Below are 22621 nucleotides of genomic sequence, written 5' to 3' on the forward strand. Positions count from 1 at the left end.
ATTGCTCTCATTTTTTAAATTAATTTCCTAAGACACTGAATTTTCTTTTCCAGCAAATCAGAAAGTGATTGATGTTAATCGGAAGCCCAAGAGTGCTCAGCAAATGGTGAGTCAACTTCAAAATTTTTCTATTATTTTCCCCATTCAAGTTTCACGTCTAATAAAATCGAAATTATTTTCTCTCATTAAGGTAAAAGTAGAAATGATTTTCCTAATTAGAGAAGATGTTTCTAAGAAAATCTTCCCCCTCAGGTCGGTTTATTTAACCTTAAAAATAGTAGAGCGTTTAGTATTCCAAGACTGAATATAGGTACATATAAGATCAGAAAGAGCGGCACGCGTTCGTGCAGCTGCAACGAACAAAATCCACCATAGATCACAGAAAAAGTCTCTCGCCTCAGAGCCCATCGGAATTTTACGAGCCATGACTTTTTATTGCGAAACTCGAAAAAATGAGCGAGAATGGTTAGACGGACGATCCAGTGGTACTTGATGCACATTAACGTCGATGAAGGAACGTTAAAACGTAATGTAATCCTTAATAATGACCCAAAGCTCTTACGAAACGAGGAAGGATTAAATTTTTAATTCTCATTGCGTCAGAATGAAGTGGAAAATACGGAACGTAAATTTAACATGAAAATATAAATTAGAATCAAGTCATATCAATTAAAATACTGCTACATATTTTTACATAAATTCACGAAAAAAAATATATAAGCTGTCTGTCGATACCGGCAGATTACTTCATTCTCTGTTTTCGAAGAAAAATTCTCAAACGCTTTCTTTCTGGTCTAAAATAAGTTTTAAAAAAGTGACTTTTTATGAATAACGTCAAATGTACACGAACAATTTTTTCGTTGCCATTAGAAGATTTAAAATCGCCGAAATGGGCGATATCCATGGAAATCTCCAACAAATTTGAATAAAACTACTATCGAATAATACAATTCTTGTCCATGTTTGACTTAGATCGGACAACTTTGATGTTTTGAGTCGGTACAGTGAACTTCAGAAATAATGCCCCATATCAAAATCCATGAATCGGGAGCACAGTTGCTGGCTTTTTCAAAAACAAAAATGACTATTTTCAAAAACATTTTTGTTTCATTTATTTGATTTTTTTATTATTCTTTTTTTTCAACTATGCATTTTTTCCGCGAGGGGTCAAAAGTGAACATAACAACAATACTTCTAAAATTATGAGTCAAAATCGTCAAATATAAAATACAAGGAATCAAAACTCAAGTTTCAAAGGTCATAAAAAACATTTATTTTTCATTTTATCTTTATTTTAAATTTATCAAAAAAATATAAGGTTTGCTACAAAAAGATTCTTTTTGAGAAATATGAAAATTCTTTCAACCTTAAATTCAAGAAGAAATTCCGTTTGTGTCAAGTAACATTCATGTCCATTTTAGGTCCTGATGAAAAATTTATTGATTCTTGTGAAGAATATTCTCCTGAATATTTCAGGTTTATCCATCAAATTCTTAGTCGTTTCGAAGTTATTTAAAATTTTCTGTTTTAAATTAAACAACGCAATATCTCTTAAAGTTTAATAATTTTTAAAATGATTTTTTCATAGTTACTTGGAGAATTATGATACGCTCCAATTTGGCTAATGTATATGTTCATTAAATTGATATTTTGCGAGAAAAGCAGTAAAATTATGTTTAAACAAACCGCCGCACGTACTACTCACTAAGTCGAAGATAATTTATACTACTAAATAATTTAAAAGAAAGTGAAATGTTAAAAAATGTAGGGCATAGAAACGGTGTTTTTTTAAACGTTATTTTACTGTTTTTTTTTCGTAAACTGTTATTTAAATTAACATACACCTTAATTGAGATTTGAGCGTATCACAATTCTCTTAAGTAATTATGAAAAAATTATAATAAATTTCTTAAACTTTAACAGTTATTTCGTTTTTTATTTTAAAATATTGAAAATGTTGAACAAAATAAAAATTACCAAGATGTGCTAGTGGCACCCGATAAATTCGGAATCAAGAAAATATGCTGCAAAAGAATCAAATTTTCATAAAGACGTAATATACACACAAAAGTGCGCTTGGATCCCAGACTAAAAGGTACTTCTAGTTTTCGGCGAGGTTTCCGGTGTAGGCTACAGAACGGTCATTTATTTAGGAACAGAAAAGATCATCTTATCGATGTAATAAGTATACATTCAATAGTTTTTGAAGAAAAAAATGAAAATATTGAATATTAAAATATTGAAAAAATAAACCTTGAAGTTTGAAGGAAAGACTATATTGAAGAATGAGGTGAATACTGACCTACCTCAAAGAGATCGAATTCTTTCGTTTATCAACTACCAATGAAAGGATCGATAAATTCTTTCTTACGCCCACAGGCCACACGTGAGACAAGTGTGATGCATTAGGGGGTCGTGGTCGTATAAGCATTATTCTATCATTGTAGATTTCAAAGAGTCGATCTTGCACTGTTTTTTGTTTGCGGCAACGATCCTAATCTCTATGTTGTGGTTGGGGAGGGGGAAGAGAGACGGGGGATAATGGCTCTTGACTTATCTGAAGTGTTTACCTCCGGGAAACAAGCCGCGTCATATCCTGGGTCCAGATACAAAATTTAGGTAACTTGGTCATTTCTTCAAGTGCTACCTCTCAATAGAAAAAATGTGCATACTCGTGAATATCTCACGTCCCAATTGAGGAAATATAAATTTTCGAAAGTCACATCGAATTAAGGTATGAATTAAATGAATCTTGGATCATTTGTATCGTCAAGTATATAATTAGGATGTTTTACATAACTGGTAAGATCTTTTTGAAATTTACGAATCCTGATTCTACTAAAAAAAAAAGTTTTTATCAGAACTTCTTGTGAGGCACTTCTTGTGAGAGATTTCTTGTAAGGGAATAAATTCTTGGGAAATTAGTTTTAGGAAACAGCTTGGGATAAGATGCATTTAAAATACTTTTATCTTAAGTTTCTTGAAAATGGGTATTAAAATTGAGTAGGTACTAATCTTGCTAGACGTTTATTATAGAAAATTGTAGAAAATCACGGCTTTTAAATCTCTGCGAGTGACTTTCGTGCACTTTCAGGCTGAGCTTTCCAATTTCGTGTTGTCGAGGGTGTACTAAGGAAAGAGAAGGGCATAGTCTATAATTAAACGAAAGGCGAACCACGTGTTTTGCTTCTGGCTCACGCGCGACACGCAACTTATTCGCTGGATTTCTGCCACCCTTATGACCCGAGATTCTTTTTTTTCCACAACAAAAAAATTTACAGAAAGAGAAACTGTTGTCAGCAATATAACATTTTTGATTCAATTCTGTTGTAGCCTTATTTTTTAATCTTTCGTTTTATTTTTTAATCTGTGAGAGAAAAGTTCAGATAGAGTTTCATGGTCCGTACTTCTCTCTTATATCAATCTATTTTTAAAAAATTCACAATTTAAAATTTTTCCTGCGCTGAAAGCTAAAAATGGGGAAATTAGCAGTGAAACGAATTGCAGGCAATTACTGTCGCTACTACTTTATAGTAGCTTTATATCCAAAATGATACATATGCAGTTTATTTTCAGACCCCAAGTGGTCCATTGGGGTCTATTTCTATATTTTGTGAGAGTCCATTCTGGTCACTGGATGACTCAGTCCTATTAGTCAACTGTGAACAGTAGCTTTTAACGACTTTCTTATACAATTTATAAATAAAATAAACTCATTTATTTAAAACGCTTGAATACGAATTGCTTGTTCAAATAAATTAATTACCTCAAAGGCCTCTTTAAAGATAATCAAGAATTAGACGAATCAATGATCTTCCTTCCAACTTGCGTTAATCTGCTAATAAAAACTTTCAGTGAATAAATTATCCAAAAACGTAAGCTTACGACTTAAAATCAGTGTCATTCACTGATACTTGTCAATTTTTTAAGATTCCGGCTAGCGAAAATTCACTTAAACTTCAAGACCTTTTTTTAGTGAGGAGTCAGTGAATACTTATAATATTTTTTGAACTAGAAACCGTGACTCGAAGATCTTACAACATAGATTATAGTTTGAAGTACATTAAAAGTGCTTACATTTTACGAGTACACTTAAAAGACGTAAGCAGTAAGCGCGTACTTCTGATGCAATTCCATTAAAATTTTATTGTGGGTTTTCGGTATATTTCTTTTCAATGGTAATCAAATAGGTACATTTGAGAATCGAAGGCTTATTTTATAGGTGATTAAATTTAAATAGTTAGCGGTGCTCTTTAACTTATATGTTTATCGTAAAACTAAAATATATATTTACAAGTACATCTATTTTGTATTGACTTATTCAATTGAGTCATCGCAATCGAAATTATGTTTCAAATTTTGAATTTACCGACATCATATTTCATACTATTTCTGATATACCCCTCTTTTCCCTTTTTTAGAAAAGAATTCCCTTTTTTCCTCTGTTTTCCGGAAACTTGTCCCATTTCCCCTTCATTTGCTTTTTTCGCTTAATTAAATACGAATTGAAATAATAGAAGCCAATAAGGATATCCAACCATTTGGCTATTGATTCTGCTTGGTTGGAAATTCTTCTTTTCGGGATGAAATGTCACATATCTCCTTTAAAATTATTTTTTAATGATTCTCTGGACCTGAAATTTATCTGCTCTATTTTTGGTCTAAAATTGGTATTTTTCATTTGAAGATTTAACTATTTCGTAGAAAATTAATCTTCTTAATTAATTAATGCATCTGTTTGGATGAAAATTAATAATATTTTCCATCGAGAGCTCATCTTTTTTTATTCAAAGTTGAACTACTTTCTTTGAAATTTTACCCTATTTTCCCTGCTTTAAAAGCATTTTGGGAATTTTTGTTATAATATAAAAAATTATCAGTAAAGTAAGAAAAAACTTCATAAAAATATTTATTATCTAAAAAACAAAAAAACATCCTTTATTATTAATATGTCATTATTTTTATTTTTTTACTATTGGGAGAAATTCCTATGTGGCAAAATTCGATTTAAAGCTTTTTAATTATAAAGCATTCCTATTTAGACCAATGAACTTGAAAGCACATCATGGAGACATGAAGTATTTTGTTTGTAATAATATATTTTGCATAAAGACGTGACCTGGGTCATAAAATAACCTTCTCAAGTTAGTGCTGTCGCCTCAAGTTACACTTCCACCTTCAACTAAGAATCCTGGCTGGCGATATCTAGCGTTTTATACGAGTGTGGAGTATTTACCTATCCACAAACCGTGACTTGGGGTCAAGGAGACCCCACCTCTCGGACAACGTGATGTAGCACAGGTGGTCTCGCCTTGGGGCATTCGCAGCGCTTTGAGCAAAGACGATTGCGACTCTGAAGATAAAACTCGATCCTTTCGGTTTGTCACGTTCACAGGACACGCTCTAAATCCTTGCATCAGCTTCCATATCATTTCTAGCGTGTGATGTTTCACAGCGTTTATTATATTAGACAACTTTGATTTTATGCTAATATATTATTCATTAAGTGATTATTAGGGTAGGCCGGGAAAAGACTAACCGCCACACAGTAGTCCAGAAATGTACTATCACAGTCAAATTCATCTGCAGCTTATATTGTTTACACGTTTGGAAGTTTCTTTTTTTTTAATACTAAACATGAAATTCCCGACAAACGTAAAAGAAGCGATTTTTTGTTTTTTTAAACAAATCACTTTGTCAATAAAAATGGTTGAAAAATAGGAAATTTCAAATTATTATTTTTTTAAGTGCAAATAATGAAAATGTACTCTAAATCATCAAAAATGCATGCATAAGTATTCACCGAATGTAAATAAATTTTTTAATTAACAAAACGTTTCCTGTAAACAAATGTAATAAAAAAATTAATTTTCTAACAAAAAGAATCAACAGATAGAACTAAATATTCAAAAACTTTGAAAAATTAGGCATTTTTAACTGTTATTAACAAAGTACATAAAGAAATTCTCGAAATATGCATTTTTCATTCGATTTTTTTCCAAATCATACAGTATTTTAACAGACTCAAGAATACTAAACTTTTATAACTGTTATCTTTTAATTGTTAACTGTAATTTTTGTGCAGAAAATACACTAATAAAAGACCTGCATTTGCAGTGTTTTCATAACGAATAATTTAATTTTGTTATTTTCTTTAAAGAAGTATATATTGTAATCACTACCTGAGTCTTCAAAAAATTTTCTGAAATTGTAAGTTCATGTTTTAGTTAATATTTTAATAATTATTAATAAATGTATAATCATTAAATTAACATTTGCTCTTTTTTTGTTTTTCCTCCTTTTCCTTCGCTTGGGTAGCAAACTTCACATTCATTAAATCGTTCTTTTCTTTCCGTAGAGATCCTCTAAGGAGAGTTAAAAGACGTTTCCCCTTCCAATAGTTGCCGCTGTACCGGAACTTTGATATTTTCATGGGGCGCGAAAAGTTTGAACAGTTGTATTTTTTATTAATTCTTTCGTTTATGGAAATTTTGAAGTATATGTGTTTCAAAGTAAATATTATTTTTCCCTAACCTTAATAACTAACCTTCCCAATAATTTAAAATGTTCTTGTTTGAGTTTTCTCTTTATTGTGTATTAAATCCTCTTGAAAATAAAATTGTGATTTGAAAATAGCGCCAACTCAGCCAATCAAAACGCATAAAAGTTTAACTAGTTCCGGTACAGAGTCGCCAATCAACTTTGGAGTAAGCTGTGTCTCAATTTTCCCTTGAGGATCTGTATCTTTCCCTATTGGCACAATATACAACAGATTTGTATTTGTCAAAAAATCAGTTTTTTGTCACAAAAACAGCAAAATATAGGGCTTTTATAAATGTATTTCGGTCATAGCAATTAAAAAACAATAAGAAGGTAGAATGTATGCGTGTATATATAATATAGATTTGGACGATAAGTTTACTTTTTTATTCATAACAATTATAAATACACACCTTTTTAATTTTGAAATAAAATAATGCTCTCTGTTGATTCTTTTTGTTTTTAACGAGAAAAAATCTATCGTTTATAAAAAAGAAAAAACGTCATATTTGTTTATAAAATTTGTTTACAGAAAACTGTTTGTTAATTAAACAAATGACTTAAATCCGGCAAAGACTTAAGCATGTGTTTTCGACCATTTCGAGTATATTTTTATTGTTTGTAATTCAATAAAAATAATAATGTTAGATTACCTATTTTTTCCGCCAAATTTATTGGTAGAGAAATTTGTTTAAAAAATATATCAGAAATTCGTAACCTCTTAAATGATCTACTTTATTAAAAGAATTATACTTTATTTCATTAAATAACAAAATGATTAATTTTCGGTAATTCTTAAAAAAGTTCAAAGTTTTCATAATGTTTCAAGGAATTTCTAATTAATTCAAATTAATAAAAGTTTGAAGGAATCTCACTGGATTTCAAGAGATTTTAGGGGAATTTAAGGGATTACAAAGAATACTATGTGATTCCAAGCGATTTCAAATAATTTTCAGAGAATTTAAAAAACTGAGGAGATTTGAGGAATTCCCGAAGTATTTCAAAATATTTCTAGAGATTTTAAAACACATAAAAAAGGATTGCAAGTAACTTTAAAAATATGTCAAAGGATTTCACAAATTCAAGGGATTTTCAAGAATCTTTTGAGATTCCATCGCCTATGTAAGGATACAAGGATTTTCACGGCATTTTTATGGATTTCAACTAATTCTAGGAGACTTCAAAGGATTTAGAGAGATTTGAACGATTCTGTAAAAGTTTTCAATGGCTTCCAAATTCAAAGTGTCTAGGCTCCCCAGAATTATTTGTGCTACGCTCACCGAATTTCGTTGAACCTAAACACGGGCGTAAAAATATTTCTCGGGATATTACAGAACTTACATAGGTTTTAAAAGATTTAAAGGTTTTAAACGACATCCAAACATTTAAAATTTTTTTTTAGGATTTCTAGGTATTACAAAATATTTTTAATGGATTTTGAACGGTTTTAAAAGATTTATTAAAGGCTTTTCAATATCAAATATCACAAAACTTCATGGTTTCAATGGATTTCAAAGAATTTTCAAGAATTGCGAAAAGTATTTTAATATATTTTAGGAATTTTCGAAGTATTACAAGAATATTTCAAGGGATTTTCAAGAATATTTTGAGATTTCATGAATTGCGAAAGGGTGTTATGGGATATGAAACTTATTTTAGATGACTTCAAGGCAATTAGAGTGATTTTTAGGATTTTGTACAAGTTTTAAATATGTCTTTCAACAATCGTCACGCGATATTGCTAAGCTTCTAAAGGTTTCAAGTGGTTTCAAAAGAATACAAGAGATTTTAAGGGAGCCAACACTTTTTTTGTCCGACCCCCCTTGAAAACGCACCGTTGCATGCACGTGAAGCAGGCGTAATGTGGCCTCTTCCAGGCCAGTGACGTTCGCACATGCGTACCCCGCCGCCGGGCTGACATGAAACTTTACGCTCGCTACATGAAACTTGCGCTCGCTGCATGAAACTTTACGCCCGCTACACATACCCTGCGCCACGAAAGTGAGAATATGGAGAAACTTGTATTTATCCTTTAAAAAAATTGCATCGCTGTATACCACAGACTCCCTTGTGCTAAGTACGCTATTCCTTCTTCGAAGTATTTAAGAATGTTTTAAGTGATTTCACATGAATACAAGTTATTTCCAAAGATTTCGATATGTTTCACAGCATTTCAACATATTTTTAACGTTTCCAAAGGTTTCTAATAACTGCAAAGTATTTAAGAAAATGTACGTGATTTCATGAGCTTTCAGAAGATTTCTAGGTATTTTAAAATTGTTGAAAGGTTTACAAAGGTTTCAAAAGATTTAAAGAGTAGTGAATCCCTCATTTAATACTAAGCTATACGTACTTTAATATAAACAAGTATTTATTTGTGTTGCTTTTATACGGTTTGTGGCCGATGAACCGTTAGTAGCCATATTCTTATATATTATAATTTAAGCATAAGAATTTACAAGTAAAGTGCTTAATTAATTTACATTTCGTATCTTAAACTTATTTATCACTTTTGAATGCAGTTCACTTTAGCACTTAGAATATTATAATGGTTGCCTATTGACATTAAATTTTAATGCTTATAAGAAGGTAGGAGTAACCAAATTTAAAATAGTCTATCGTCAAGCAGTAACAGTACCGTTAACGATGCACTTCCAATTACACAATTGCTGGAGGATATGTTCCATGGATTTCCGTCTTTCACAGCGTGTCTTCGACCTATCGTGACCCTTCTTGTACAGCAACCACGTCATCTTATAATTACGAATTTGAATTCAAAGACAGATTCGCCGAACGACGTATTTATTACCGTAGTTTATGTTCGGTTAATTGCAGTTGTTAGGGAAAGAAAGGAATTTCCACTTTTACCAGCAGAAAAGTAAAACAATAGGTGGATTAAACTTCCGCATACGTGCGAATCAAAATATGAAAATCTGATTCAGATGATGAATCAATAAAATCTAAGGAATTATAGTTTTAGACTCTTAGGAAGTTGAGAATTATATTGTAGATTTTTCTGATGCGAGTCTAAAAATGTTTTCTTTTTAAATGAACGAATAGAAAGCCACCGAATTATTTCAGTCCATTGGTACATTTAATACGATGTCTTTGATGAAATTTGAGAGGATTTGAAAGTTTCATGATTTTGCCCTGTTTGAACCCATAAGAGGATCAGGGAAATGAGAAAAAAATGCTGACCGCCTCTGACTCGTGAATTTCCATCCAATTTACCGAGCTATTGTGCGTTATACTCGAACTCGCTTCTGATGTGGTATCTTACTGGAAATATTTCTACGATGTTGCATTACATAATTAGAAAACCAACCGTAACTCATACCACAAGTTCAAAACGGTAACACATTGCTATATATCGAAGTTTCCCTTCAGTCTTATAGAATGGAGAAAATTGTGACCCGGAATTTGAATTTCTGTCCTTACAAATCACGCTTGCTCTTTTATACATGCTATCTCTGAATGCTATCTAATAACTGTATTATTTTCCTTACTATTTTGTATGATTGAAGTAAATAGAATTCTAGTCGTTTTAATGAGAAATTATTGTTTCATTAACTAAGAAAAAAGAAAGCACAGATTTCGTTAACCTAACAGAATTTTGTTTAGCGTTATTTTCATGGTATAAATATAAATATACGTGCAAAATTATTTGAAAAAATGATCTCACTGTTATAATTAGTCAAAGCACTTATAACGTCTAGAAAATACTTTCATTTCGCGACTTACCTGAAAAAACAAATAAAAATTGTTTAAATAAATGAAAATTAGTTAAAAGCCGACTTGGGACCCATAAGAGCGGCTTAAAGCCATTCTTTCTCAAAATTTATGATTAAATTCTTATTTTCTGATGAATTCTGAACAATATACTGAAATCCGGAATTATTTGTAACATATAATCGCGTTTAAATATTAGATTTACAAAAAGTTGACTTTTTTCCGTGTTAAATCAATGGGAAACTTTATGGATTTTGCGCGACCCCTAAATATTAACCGATATCGCTCAAATTTTGACATGTTTTTGGGACATTTAAACAAAACTGGGGTGCGAGGGCAAAGAAATTCGAAAAGTGAAAATCAAGTACCCAGTCGTCCTTGGCTTCAAACTTTCCGCACGGCATTAGTTTCAGAGTATATGTAACCTAAACTTCTAAAACGGTTACTACCCATAAGAGAACTACATTGAAAAAAATTGTTCTTGAATCAAGTAAATCGCAGGTACGAATGGGGACGATAGAATATGAGTGTGTTCCAAATAAATAAATACTTGCTACCGTATGCTTGGAACAAGCGTACATTTTCTTAATCTGAGAAAATGTATTCTTAGATAGAATATCGCATTTTATTTTTCGAAAATTTTATTGTGTTACTTCATATAGAGATGTATTCAAATGCAGAACATAGTTTACTTCCAAGAAATCATTTTTGATACACTTCAAGAATATATTTTCTTAATCTAAAAATATGTAGTATCGGAGCAATAGACTATAGTGCATCAACTGAACATTGTTTCTCAATGAAAAAAAAATTGTTTTCGAAATTATTGTTATATAATCTTCATTTTTTAAATGATTAAAATACGGAATTCGTGCAGACTGTTATTTACACATACAATCGTACGCCTAGTCGCTTTGAAAAATCGCACTCGCCGAGGATTGAACCCTACCGAAACTACCCAAACTAAGTGGTCCTAACCGCGCCTTCTACCGTCTTCGTTATCGAAGCAATTGGATCTCGGTGACAAAATCTCGGTGACAAAATCTCAGGTAAGAATTTCAAGGCAGAGTCGTACCAAGTCGCATGGTGAGCCTCAACCAACTTCAAACTAAAAGTTGTGGAACTCAACTTTAATATACCATTTTTTATTTAGAAATTTCACTTATTTTAATAAAGGCTCGATAATTTTTTCTTAATATATTTAAAAATGTTATAAAATATCTAAAATTAATGAACAGTAAACAAAAATTCTCCATAAAATGTGGTAATAAATGATAAAGAAAAGTTGCAAGTACGAAAATGCTTTAATAACATCAATGACAAAAAATAATGTTCTGCTATACGAAATTTTTCATAAACCGCAAAGTTTTCAATTTATCGAGGTCTTTTCTCATACAAAGATTTAAATATGGAATTGATTTCATAAAACAACAATGGAAAATATGCAAAAAATAATTTAACTTCACTTATTTTACAAAGGGCTCAATACTTCTTTCTTTAAAAATTTAATCCGGATACAAATTATTTAAAGCATATAAAAAATAAAGAACTTTTGATTTGAAAAAAGCTTTAATAACCTCAGTGATAAATAAATATTTTCTGATATTTAAAAACCTTTGTAAAACGCACAGTTTTCGATTTATTTAATTATTTTATGATACTTTTTTACTCAGTTTTTAATTTAAAATAACAATTCCGGAAAATAATTAAAAATATGTAGAAAAATTGATCGCTAGTTTAAATATTACCTATTTAAAAAAGTGCCCGTTACTTTATTTTTCTTTCAAATATAAAATACTTCGAAATCAGAAGAGACAAGTATTCTGTAACTGGATCAAAAATATTTGTTTGCTTCCTCCTTGCATTCCAAATTATTTTATTTAAAAATTTTTCATCGTCAATTTTTTAATTGTTCTTTTATAAAATGAAATGCATTCTTAATAAACTTTTTAAAAATGTTATTGAATTCTTTTTTCTTAAATATTTTGCTTTTAAAACGCATAAAATTTGTTTAAATTATCAAGAAAATGTAATGTATTTTTAAGCATTTTTTTAAAGCTTATAACTTTGCTTTATGCTGTCATATATTTATTTTGTATTATTTACATAATATTAAAGAATTATGTAAGTATGCCTAAATCTATAGTTAATTATTTAAAACAGCAACATTATGTGCGCGCTACAGTGCGCGGGAAGCATTGCATTGCAAATTAATAACATAAAAATATAAAACAAGATATTAACTATTTCAGGTAGCAAGTAAGAATATAAAATTGAAAATTATTTTTAAAATTCCTGCTTAATAAAGGAATTTGTTTTTCATCAAGGATAAATTAATTTAATGTTAAAAAACTGTTGCCTAAAACTTATTTAGTTTAAATTAAAATAACACATGATCATTTTATATTTTAAAAACTATTTTTTTCTACTTATAACTTTCATGAATTTTTCCATTTTTGTGATTTTCAAATTGCTATTATCGAACGCGTTCACATAACAAAATTTTTTACTTTTTAAAAATCAAGTTTATTCTAGCCGAATCCAAAAAAAATAGTATTTTTTTATTGAATTCTGCTAAATACATTCCTGCTAAATACAGGGATTCTTCATGAAGAATTCCTGTATTTAGCAGGAATATTTAGTGTCATTTTCCGATTCACAAAAATGTTTCACGGTTAACAAAATTCGAAATGGTTTAATTTTAAGTAGATTAATACATACAAATAATCAGCGAAAAAATTATAGATGCAGCACATTCATAACCTTTTAATAATTTTAGGAATTGAATGACTTTTGACTCTTGCAAAATTAATTCAAAGTTAAAAACACTTTTTTCAAATCTGTTTAGAAATTTTTAATTCTTACCACGAAAAACTCACCGACGCAATAAACTTATAATTTTTTTATATAGTTTTATGAGTGATTTGATTTGTGTGTCAGTCTAAAGTTAGTAGTTTATCAAAGTTGCAAATTCCTATCTACATTTGCATAAATAAAATTGATTATGTGCATCAATGTTTTGAATTTTATAAATATTATTGAATTTCAAAATAATTGTTAGCGGCGAAGAGAACCAACTTCATACCATGATAACTTGTCGATTATCATATTTAATAAGATGCTTATGCAGTAAGAGGTAAATTAATTTAGACCAATATATTAATTTTCACAGTATGTGTTTGATGTCTATTGCATCAAGTCTACAGTTCTTATGTTGAAAAAACGGATGTATTTCTATCTTAATAACATAAGTATCTTCGAAGTAAATCTGACATTCGTTTCAAATTAATAATTATTTAAAGAAAAATATTCAAGCATTATTCTAAGAGAAATGATTTCTTCGCTGATTACATTCATTTTCTCTTCTGAAGAACATGAACATTGTTTCAATTAAAATAGTAGTCAAAACAAGTATATGAATTTACTTGGATCAAGAAACATTTTGTTAGAGTTTTAGTTACTTATCATGAGAATATAATATTCTTAATTCAATATTTTATTAAACTTCATGCAAATGAGTATAATGGAACAAATTAGCTCAATAATTTTTTGCTTAGAGTAAATATATTCTCGATTCAAATAGTTGTCCTGATTCTATTATTTTCTTGATTCACAAAAATCGGCACTTGATTTAATGCAAATTTTTTTTCAGTGTAGTCACGCTCGATTCTTTCCGAGTTGAAATGCCCCGCAGAAATGAATTGTCGTCGGTCGGTAAAAAATTATCCAAATGAAAAATTGTTTCCCGGTGAATAGCACAACACAAAGAAAAACTTCAATACTAAAATTATAATGATCATTTTAAGTATGAGACGTACTTCAGATCTAGTGCGGTTAATAAATTAATCTATTGCTTCCCGAAGATTACCTAACAATTACTTGATGGCAAATAAAAAGGGTTTAATTATCTGCAAAATTGTTTTGAGACTGATTAAAGATTCTATATCATAGGATATTTTTTATAACTTATTATAATTGTTTTCTTACCTAATTAATTATTATCGATATTTGAAACGTAGTTTGGAAAAGAAGACGCTTCCAATAGATTTTTAGAGGTGCATCCTGATTTTTTAAAACCCTCTAATTTTAATTTGCTAAATTTTGATGTTCTTCAACTTTAAATTTGTTAAAAATTAAAAATCGTGGAATAATTTTTATTCGTTCAAGTTTAATTCACTTTCAACAATTTTCGTATTCAGCAGCGCATGTATGCTGATTTGAATTAGCGTTATGCTTATCGCTGATTTAGATTTAGAGACTGTATATTCCTATAACTCATCCTTGGGTTAGAAGCACAACAAACCAAAACATGTTAATGAACTCTCTCTCTCCTAATGTTCAATTTGTAGAACAAGCAAATTTTTCAATAGAATAAATTTCAATCATGTTCTTAAGATCTTTAACGAGTAACTCGTAAAAGTTTTGAAAGCGACTAGGCTAACACTTATAACACGGCATTACAAAGCGGACGTAATATTTCATACTCTCAATGTTACACGCGAAAGTTACGTCACACGCCGACTATTTTAGAAGGGTCTGATCATAATGTCTTGCATTCGGGGGGGGGGGGGGGGGGGGGGGGGGGGTATGATGGTATCAGAAAGAAAGATATGGAGAGGTGAAGAGTGTTGAGACTTTCGCGAAGAGGATTCTCGGGATGCTCGGGCTGACGTCAGTGTTATTATTTATGCTCTTAACTGGTCCATGGGGTTCAGTAAAACCCCACCCATGGTCAGGGAAACCACGTGGATGGCCGACCACCGGGTCGCGAGTCATGTACACAAAACAGTCTCTGCTACAGCTACTGATACTGATCCACTCCCACTACCGTGGAACTTTATACTGGAACACATTCTCCTCGAACAACCAATTGCTGAGTAGCTCACCTCTAACTTCAACTTGTTCTCTCAACGGTTAGTGTCTCATGAGTGGTCCGATAGTGTGGATGCTGCGATCCATCTGACCATCTCTTGGGAAATTTGTCATCGCGATATTCGTGACACGCGTCCACGTGTTTACAATTGGGACTCTAATCGTTGCCGTAGACGAAAACGGATGCATAATTTCTATTTCGAAAATTAAATGAAGATTTGCGTTTAAGTGGATAATAGATCATTCTTTGGTTCGTTATTTTCGTATTTCGTTGTTTCAGTGAAAGATTTGATATGATGAAGTTTTAGTTATTTAAATGTAATATGTATTATTGGAAAATGTGAGGATGTGATTTCTGATATTTAGTGACAGTGAAGGAAATTGAAGGAGAGCGATTTACCTGAATAGAGTCAGGTGAGGGGGAGTAAGCTAGGTAAAGTTTAATTTAAGATTTATGACAATAGTAAAGAAAAATTTTTAAAACCTGTTTCTTTACATTTGGAACAATTAAATTGTCACCCAATAAATTTCAAAATTTGAAACGCATGCAATATAACTAGAGAGGCTATAATAACTAATCAAAGTTTGGTAATGTCAGGCCTGCTTATAAACTAATTTACTTAAAAATTTACTCGGAAAAAAGTTGTCGAAAATTGATTTTGCTGTATAAGACTTTAGAATAGGCTACAAAATTATCAAAATTTCATATAACTTTGATACAAGGTTCAAAACAATCCTCGAAATAATGAAAAAAGCCCGCGAATTATCACACTAAGTTTGAAGGTATCAATTTGATCTGACACAGAATGATCCACGAAAGTAATTGTCTTCTGTTTCTTTATCTTCATACAGTTTAAATTTCAAATTTACTGTGAGTCCATAACTCTCGGAATATCTTTTCAATATTTCGAGACCCATGAAATAAATCGCGGACTCTTCTCACTATTTCGAATATTGTCTTGAACCATGTAATAAATTTGATATAAATTTTTTAGAAAAGTATGGCCTATCCTAAACTCTTAAACAGTTAAGTTTAGATTCTACGAGAGTTTTTTCCATGTTATATCCTATATATATATATCCTATTTTTTAAGCAAAAATTTTTCAAGTTTACATTCTTTATTACTATTGTCAGTTTTTATGATTACAAAGAAATTTGATAAATAATCCTAAAATTTGTATAGCTAAATTGCTTAATGAGTGCATTTTTATTATTTAAGATTTTACAGATGTGTACACTACTAACGCTTAAAAGATTTTATTCTGTAATTAAATTGTCGTAAAATGAATGGCAATAAATGGAACAACTCGAGTTGACTGACTCACAGGAAGTGTTAAGATAGCCGATCTTTTTGTTTGTTCTGCAAAAATATTTGTTTTATTTTCAAAAAGAAGACATTTATTGCAAATGGCTGGAAAATCAAATAAGTATTGTTGAATTGGGTTAACGGAAACACCTGTGAAATCACACTATAGAATCAAAAAGAAGAAAGATACATTTTCCCGGAATCCATCATTGTTAAAAATTAACATAAAAGAGTAACTTTAATCTAGAGGTGGTAAATTTTTCAGGTTATAACGAGATATATAATTAGAATCCTGATGAAAGGATAAACCTCATAATATTTTGGGTTCACTCACAAAACTAGTAATTTTAAAAGCAATTGTTTCGTACTCATTCAAAAAGAGTTGATATGTAATCATGTCATTCTAAAAAGAAATAATTATTTTTGTGGCAAGTAATTTTCAGGTGATCTTTTTTTAACCCGACAACTTCACGTTATGCAAAATAGATGTGTTACGGGTGAATTTAACACTCTGATTTCGGTGAAAATAACACTTGCTTTTTTTGAAGAACTGAAACCACATGCTTAATGAGTTAATGTATCACATTCCAAGAAAAAATAGATTTTCCGGCCATCTAGGAATCATATTAAATCAATTATTAAGGTGCCTCAAAAAATGTGTAAATTATGTAATCTGAGAAGCTTGAAAAAAATTGTAACTATAATACAAATCTAAATTAAGTACAAAGAAACCCAATCACTCTGAAAAATGACTCATAAAAATAATTTAAGATTATATGAATTTATCAAAATATTAACATAAATGTATAGCTACCGGTTTTCAATTATTCATTAATAATTGCCTCATAATGTATTACGAAAAAAAGAAGTATGTATATGGAGTTTAAAGGCTTTGTTAAATGGGATATTGAGCTCACTCATTTTTTACAAAGACTACATTAAATTATTCGTATATTTCACTTGGAGGGAATTTTGACTTCAGAATGAAAGTCGATGCACATTGCGAGCAATACGGCACCCGCAATTAATCCTCGTGGACTGTATCAATGCGATCTCAACTTGCCTCTCAACTCCGCGGTCCTTATATCCTGGTGATCCCTCCTTTTAATTTAACTCTTCCTGTAGCCTAGGAAGGAAAAATCAAGGACTTGATAGTATCCGGGTTTATTTTAAGCTAAGACCCCAGAAAGTATATTTCACTGATAAAAAAACCAGGCTGTGTCTAGTCATCCAGAGAATTTGGGATGACTAACCAAGCTTATCAAAAATATTTGACTACTCATCCTGAATTTCGGGACTACGATACACTTCTACAAAACAAGGACTTACGTACATATTAAAAATATTTTCATTTCTCATTTAGAATAGTAAAGCTAAATTATAATTCAGTAGAAAAAAAAATAAATTTCTCTATTGGTGAAATCGTTAAAATAATTTTGTAAAGGTACAATTTAGTTAAAAAATATCTATATTTGAAGATTATTTACTTATTTTCGAAATTGGAAAGAGTTTTAGAAAAATAGTGCGTTTCCCTTCTTTCATAAGACATGAATGATAATATTCCTTTAATTTTTAAAGTCAAAGACAATTTTTTTCCAGAGACTAGTTTTTTGGCACGTCTACTACTTTAATATAAAAATTGGAACGCTAAATTTTGACTTATGAAAATATTTGACTATTCATCCTGAATTTCGAGACGAGACACTTCGTTTTTAATTTTGAATGCATGAAGGTTCAACACTTTTCAAAAATGTTTACGGTAACTGTTGATTCAAAATTTTTTTGTTGATTTATCGTCTTTTTGATGTTTTAATTCAACTTTAGCTGATTCAAACAAATTTTTTGTGGAAATAACCAACTTTTTGTTGAGACAAAGAAAATATTTTGTTACTTCTATCTATAGAAACTGCATTTGTTTGCCCAACCGACCATTTTTTCTCGCAGAATTTTGTAAGAGTTACAATTCTAAATCATTGTTTCATTTTGAGACAGTTTCAATTTACGCATATTTAACTTGAAACTCTTCAATTTAAAAAGCCGACGAACGCCAGTCTAAAGAACTGTTTCATTTTTAAAGACTTTCATTTCGACACATTTTAATCACATGTCAATGTTTTAAACTTGCAAAGATTTAAATTTTCAAACCATTGATTTATAACATTGCCTTTTTTACATTCCCATCTCAATGAGAAGGAATTAGATTTATATAAAAAATTACTTTCGCAGATTTCATTAAATCTCGACGTTTTCGGAATCACTGATTGAGAAAAAATGAATTCACTGTGATGTCTGTCGTCGTTTTCGTCTCTGAACACGATTTCTTTCGAAGGAATTATCCTGGTGGATTGTCCTTTGGCATGCGGTTGTAAGGCTTAAAAAAGGGCCGTCTAACCAGCAACTTTTAAATAACGGTTCTGGTTTTATAATGGAAACTGCTTATTTGAAAAATAAAAATTCCATTATCTAGTAAAGCTCTACAAAATATAAAAGAAGTTTTTAGAAGGGAAATTTGTAAACTCAAAAAGGTCTAAAAATTTGTATAGTTTTTGTTTTGATCGTGAAGAATTTCATGATAATAATAATAATTTTCTCGATTTCTATTGACTGTTTTCATAACTCAGAACCACATTATGAGATGCGGTATAGTCTACTTTGATCTAATGTATGCAGCGATTTTGCGAAATTCTAATCTCGTTACCTGAAAATTAGGGAAATCGAAAACATTGAATGTTGCTCAGCTGCAACATTGGCCGTTAAAGGTAATACGGAATTAGAATATATCAACTCTTTCACTGAGAATATGGAACAGATTTAGAACATATTTGATTCTATTTTGCATATAAATATAAAAACAGAAGGTAATAAAGATAGAAATATCGTTATTATTTAAGGACAAAGAAGATTTTTTTTCATTTATTGCGAACATCTAGTTAATTTGTTTTCTAACGTAATGATGTACAAAAAAGTCTTAAACAAAAGTGAACGTAGGAACTTGTCATAAAAGCAACAGAATATGAAATAAATGCAAAATCTCATCGTGAGTGTCAAAATTGACAGTGCCAAAAATTGTAATTCGTGAAACATGACTCGTCGATTTTACGGAGAATTCTTTTCCTGTTTAGCCATTCATTCAAATGCTATTCGGGCTTGAGTCTGGTTTCTTTCATGGACAAAGAAATTGCACTATAAACAGTGCAGACTACATTGTGGATAATTATGCTCGCATGAACTCATCTCAGAGGGCAAAGCAACTTAAGGAGAATATTTTTACAGATCTAAAGAGACAAACATTCTGTTCGTTGCATTCCAAATTATTGGCAACTATTAATAACTAAAGATTAACATAAAAAAGAGCATTAAAAAGTACATTTGATTAAAAGTATTATTGTACGACAATTCAACCAAATTCTACTAAAACTATAATTCTGGAAATTTTATCAGGAGATTTGGCAAATAAAAAGAAACCACAAAACCTTCAGTGAACAATAAAAAGCGAGTTTTCTTTGCAACTCAAGGATAAAACTTATTATGGCATAACTAATTATCTTTGTCACTTCCTCCCGACCTTCGAGAATAGACGCTCGTAATCATTTGCCGTTTATCGTAAAAAATAAATATCAGTTTCCAAGAATTCGTATTAATTTTTTTTTTAAATAATTAACGCAGTGTTCAGATAAACCGATAAAATATTCTTCTGCAGTTTTTTGTGTTGTCGATTCCTTTTTTTTTTGCCTGAGCAATTAAATAATGGTATATTAAAGGAAAAACGAACTCTCCTTACAAAATTTTTCGTAAGTCTTTAAAATTGTTGCAGGCTGAACAATTAAAAAAATTAACCCGATATTTCATATATCCCTTTTCCAGTTCGTACAGGGCAAAAGTTTAGGAAAATTCCTTAATACTATTCAGTGCCAAGGAAAAAATAAGGTTTCATTCGAGCATTTTGTAAATTTCTGGTGAAAATTTTACCCGAAGATAACGAATGTGGGACATTTTACTCTGGGTACGTTTGGCCTTGACTTATATCAATTGCCAGGAAATTCCAACATTTCCGGTGATTGGCTTAGCGCCCACGCCTTTAGGTTGGACCGATGACACTTCCAACATACCGAAGTAGTTAACGTGTCGATTATTTTTGTTTATTTGTTTATTTTTATTTCTTTAGATATTTTTTTAAGCATTACTATAACTATCCCTTTCAAATCATCTAAAATTATTTTTCTACTGCATACAAATTAAAATTATTGTTCAGTTTGGAACTTTTAAGTATTTAAAATTTATAAAACAAAAGAAAACATTTACAATTTGTATTTTATATTATTTAATTTTGACAGCTTAAAATGTATGAAAAGTCAAGACTCAATTAACAAAAATATTTCGAAGAAATGTATTGTCATTCTTTGTAATATACAAAAATACCTTAAAGCTAATAATGATTGTAGAAGAGTTTCCAATTATTTCTTTTAAAAAATGTATTAAATCCACACGAATTTTTTGCAGCAGATTTTTTCCCTATTCTCATTTTTCCTCAGGGCTGGAATCGTTGCGTCCAAGTGGCGTCTAAGGACTGTTTAAAAAACGGTCACGTACGAATGAATCGGCGCATTCGTACGATTCTCGTATTGTACCTTCTGTTGCACTAAAAGAAAGTCACACTTGAAAGTTCAGCACCTTAAAAGCGTGCAAATGTGTATTCTCCTCTGCATTTTGCAATTAGTGAGGAAATCTTTTGTCCACTGGGTCAGAACGAAATTAAGTTCATAATGCCTGGAAAGTCCGCGAAAACACAATTACTGAAAGAAAAAGGGCTATTCTTCTGATTACTGCAGCGGTAATCGAATGTTGTACTTTTATCCGTCTCGTACAACCTAATATTGTCTACAATTCGGAAGTTTACTAAAATAATTGAATTTGCTATACACGCATGTATGTTCCGTTTGAACGTTGATAGATGGACAGTAGCATTATTATTCATTCATTATAGACGCCATAGAAAAATGCATGATTCACTTTCCCTGCAAAACTGTTCTTCATATAATTGATATTTATAGCACAATGTGTTCATTCTCAATGCATCGTAAACTGGATAATCAATTAAAGAGCACCCAACGATTAATTAACAGATCATCTCCAGTCTCCAACCGTGTTTATAAAATGTTACCAAGATTACTCAAATGCTGTACAATGCAGTTATTTTCTATATAATTATAAATTTGAATTTCATACACAGAGAAAAATGTTTGCCTTGAATTAAAGAAATCGTTCTTCTAATATATTTTTTTTTATTTTAACATAAAAAATGCTTTCAAAAGAAATAAAATATTATTTTATCTTGAAGAATAACGATGTACGTATTTTTGGATCTGAAGAAAGTATTTCTTTATTATTTTTAAAGATATTAATAAAGATATTAATGAAGAACACTTTTTTGAATGAAAATAGTTTATTGCAATTAAACAAAGGAAGGCAAGCAAAATATTTCTTTCAATCAAATAAATTTGTGTTGAATGATATATTTAATATTCAAGAAATATTAATATTGAATATTTACACTTCGAGGTTTTTTCAAAACTCCTGTAGAAATTATAGTCTTCGCAGGCTTAATCTGCATATAGCAATTAATCAAAGAATGTTTTCTGATAGACGAGTTATGGAAATTTCAAAGCTACTGGTAAAATAGTTGCTAATACCTTGTCTAGTATTAAACAATGTACTCAGATTTCTGAAGTATCAAAATAACAACCCTGATTCTGCATTGCTATTAACTTATCACTTCTTGACAGTCTCGTTATGTACTACTTTTTTTACTTTGATTCTTTCACGCTCGAGGGCACATACAGGAGTGATTAAATCAGTATTTCAATAAACTTGATGTAATGGCTGTATTAAATACTTCAACCCATTTCTCAAAGAATGAAAACACGCTTTTACCTTTTCAAGGAAAGCTTACGTGTTTGACGATCATGGCCTTTTATAGATTCACTTAACATTTTTCTTTCTAAAAAACAATAATTTTTATAATATTAAGTCTGTTTCATTGCACGGTCAAAAATTTGCATTAAATCAAGAAAACATTGGTACGAATACGGAAAAAAATATGCCTTGTTCTAAGAAAATCTGCTTCATTGAAGAAAATTTTCAGTATATTTTCTTGAATCATAAAAATATTAAAA

General features: G+C 30.3%; 1 protein-coding gene across 2 annotated transcripts in view; it reads left to right on the forward strand.

The window, feature by feature from the left end:
- The window catches only part of LOC117180111 (protein sickie), a 319545-nt gene that overhangs the window by 20496 nt on the left and 276428 nt on the right, over positions 1 to 22621 (forward strand). For both annotated transcript variants that reach the window (XM_033372441.1, XM_033372442.1), the window contains exon 3: positions 54 to 106. In XM_033372441.1, coding sequence (XP_033228332.1) covers positions 54 to 106 — 53 coding nt within the window. The remainder of the gene's footprint in view (positions 1 to 53; positions 107 to 22621) is intronic.

This window comes from Belonocnema kinseyi, chromosome 9 (genome assembly GCF_010883055.1).
Source record: "Belonocnema kinseyi isolate 2016_QV_RU_SX_M_011 chromosome 9, B_treatae_v1, whole genome shotgun sequence".
Classification (NCBI taxonomy): Eukaryota; Metazoa; Arthropoda; class Insecta; order Hymenoptera; family Cynipidae; genus Belonocnema; species Belonocnema kinseyi.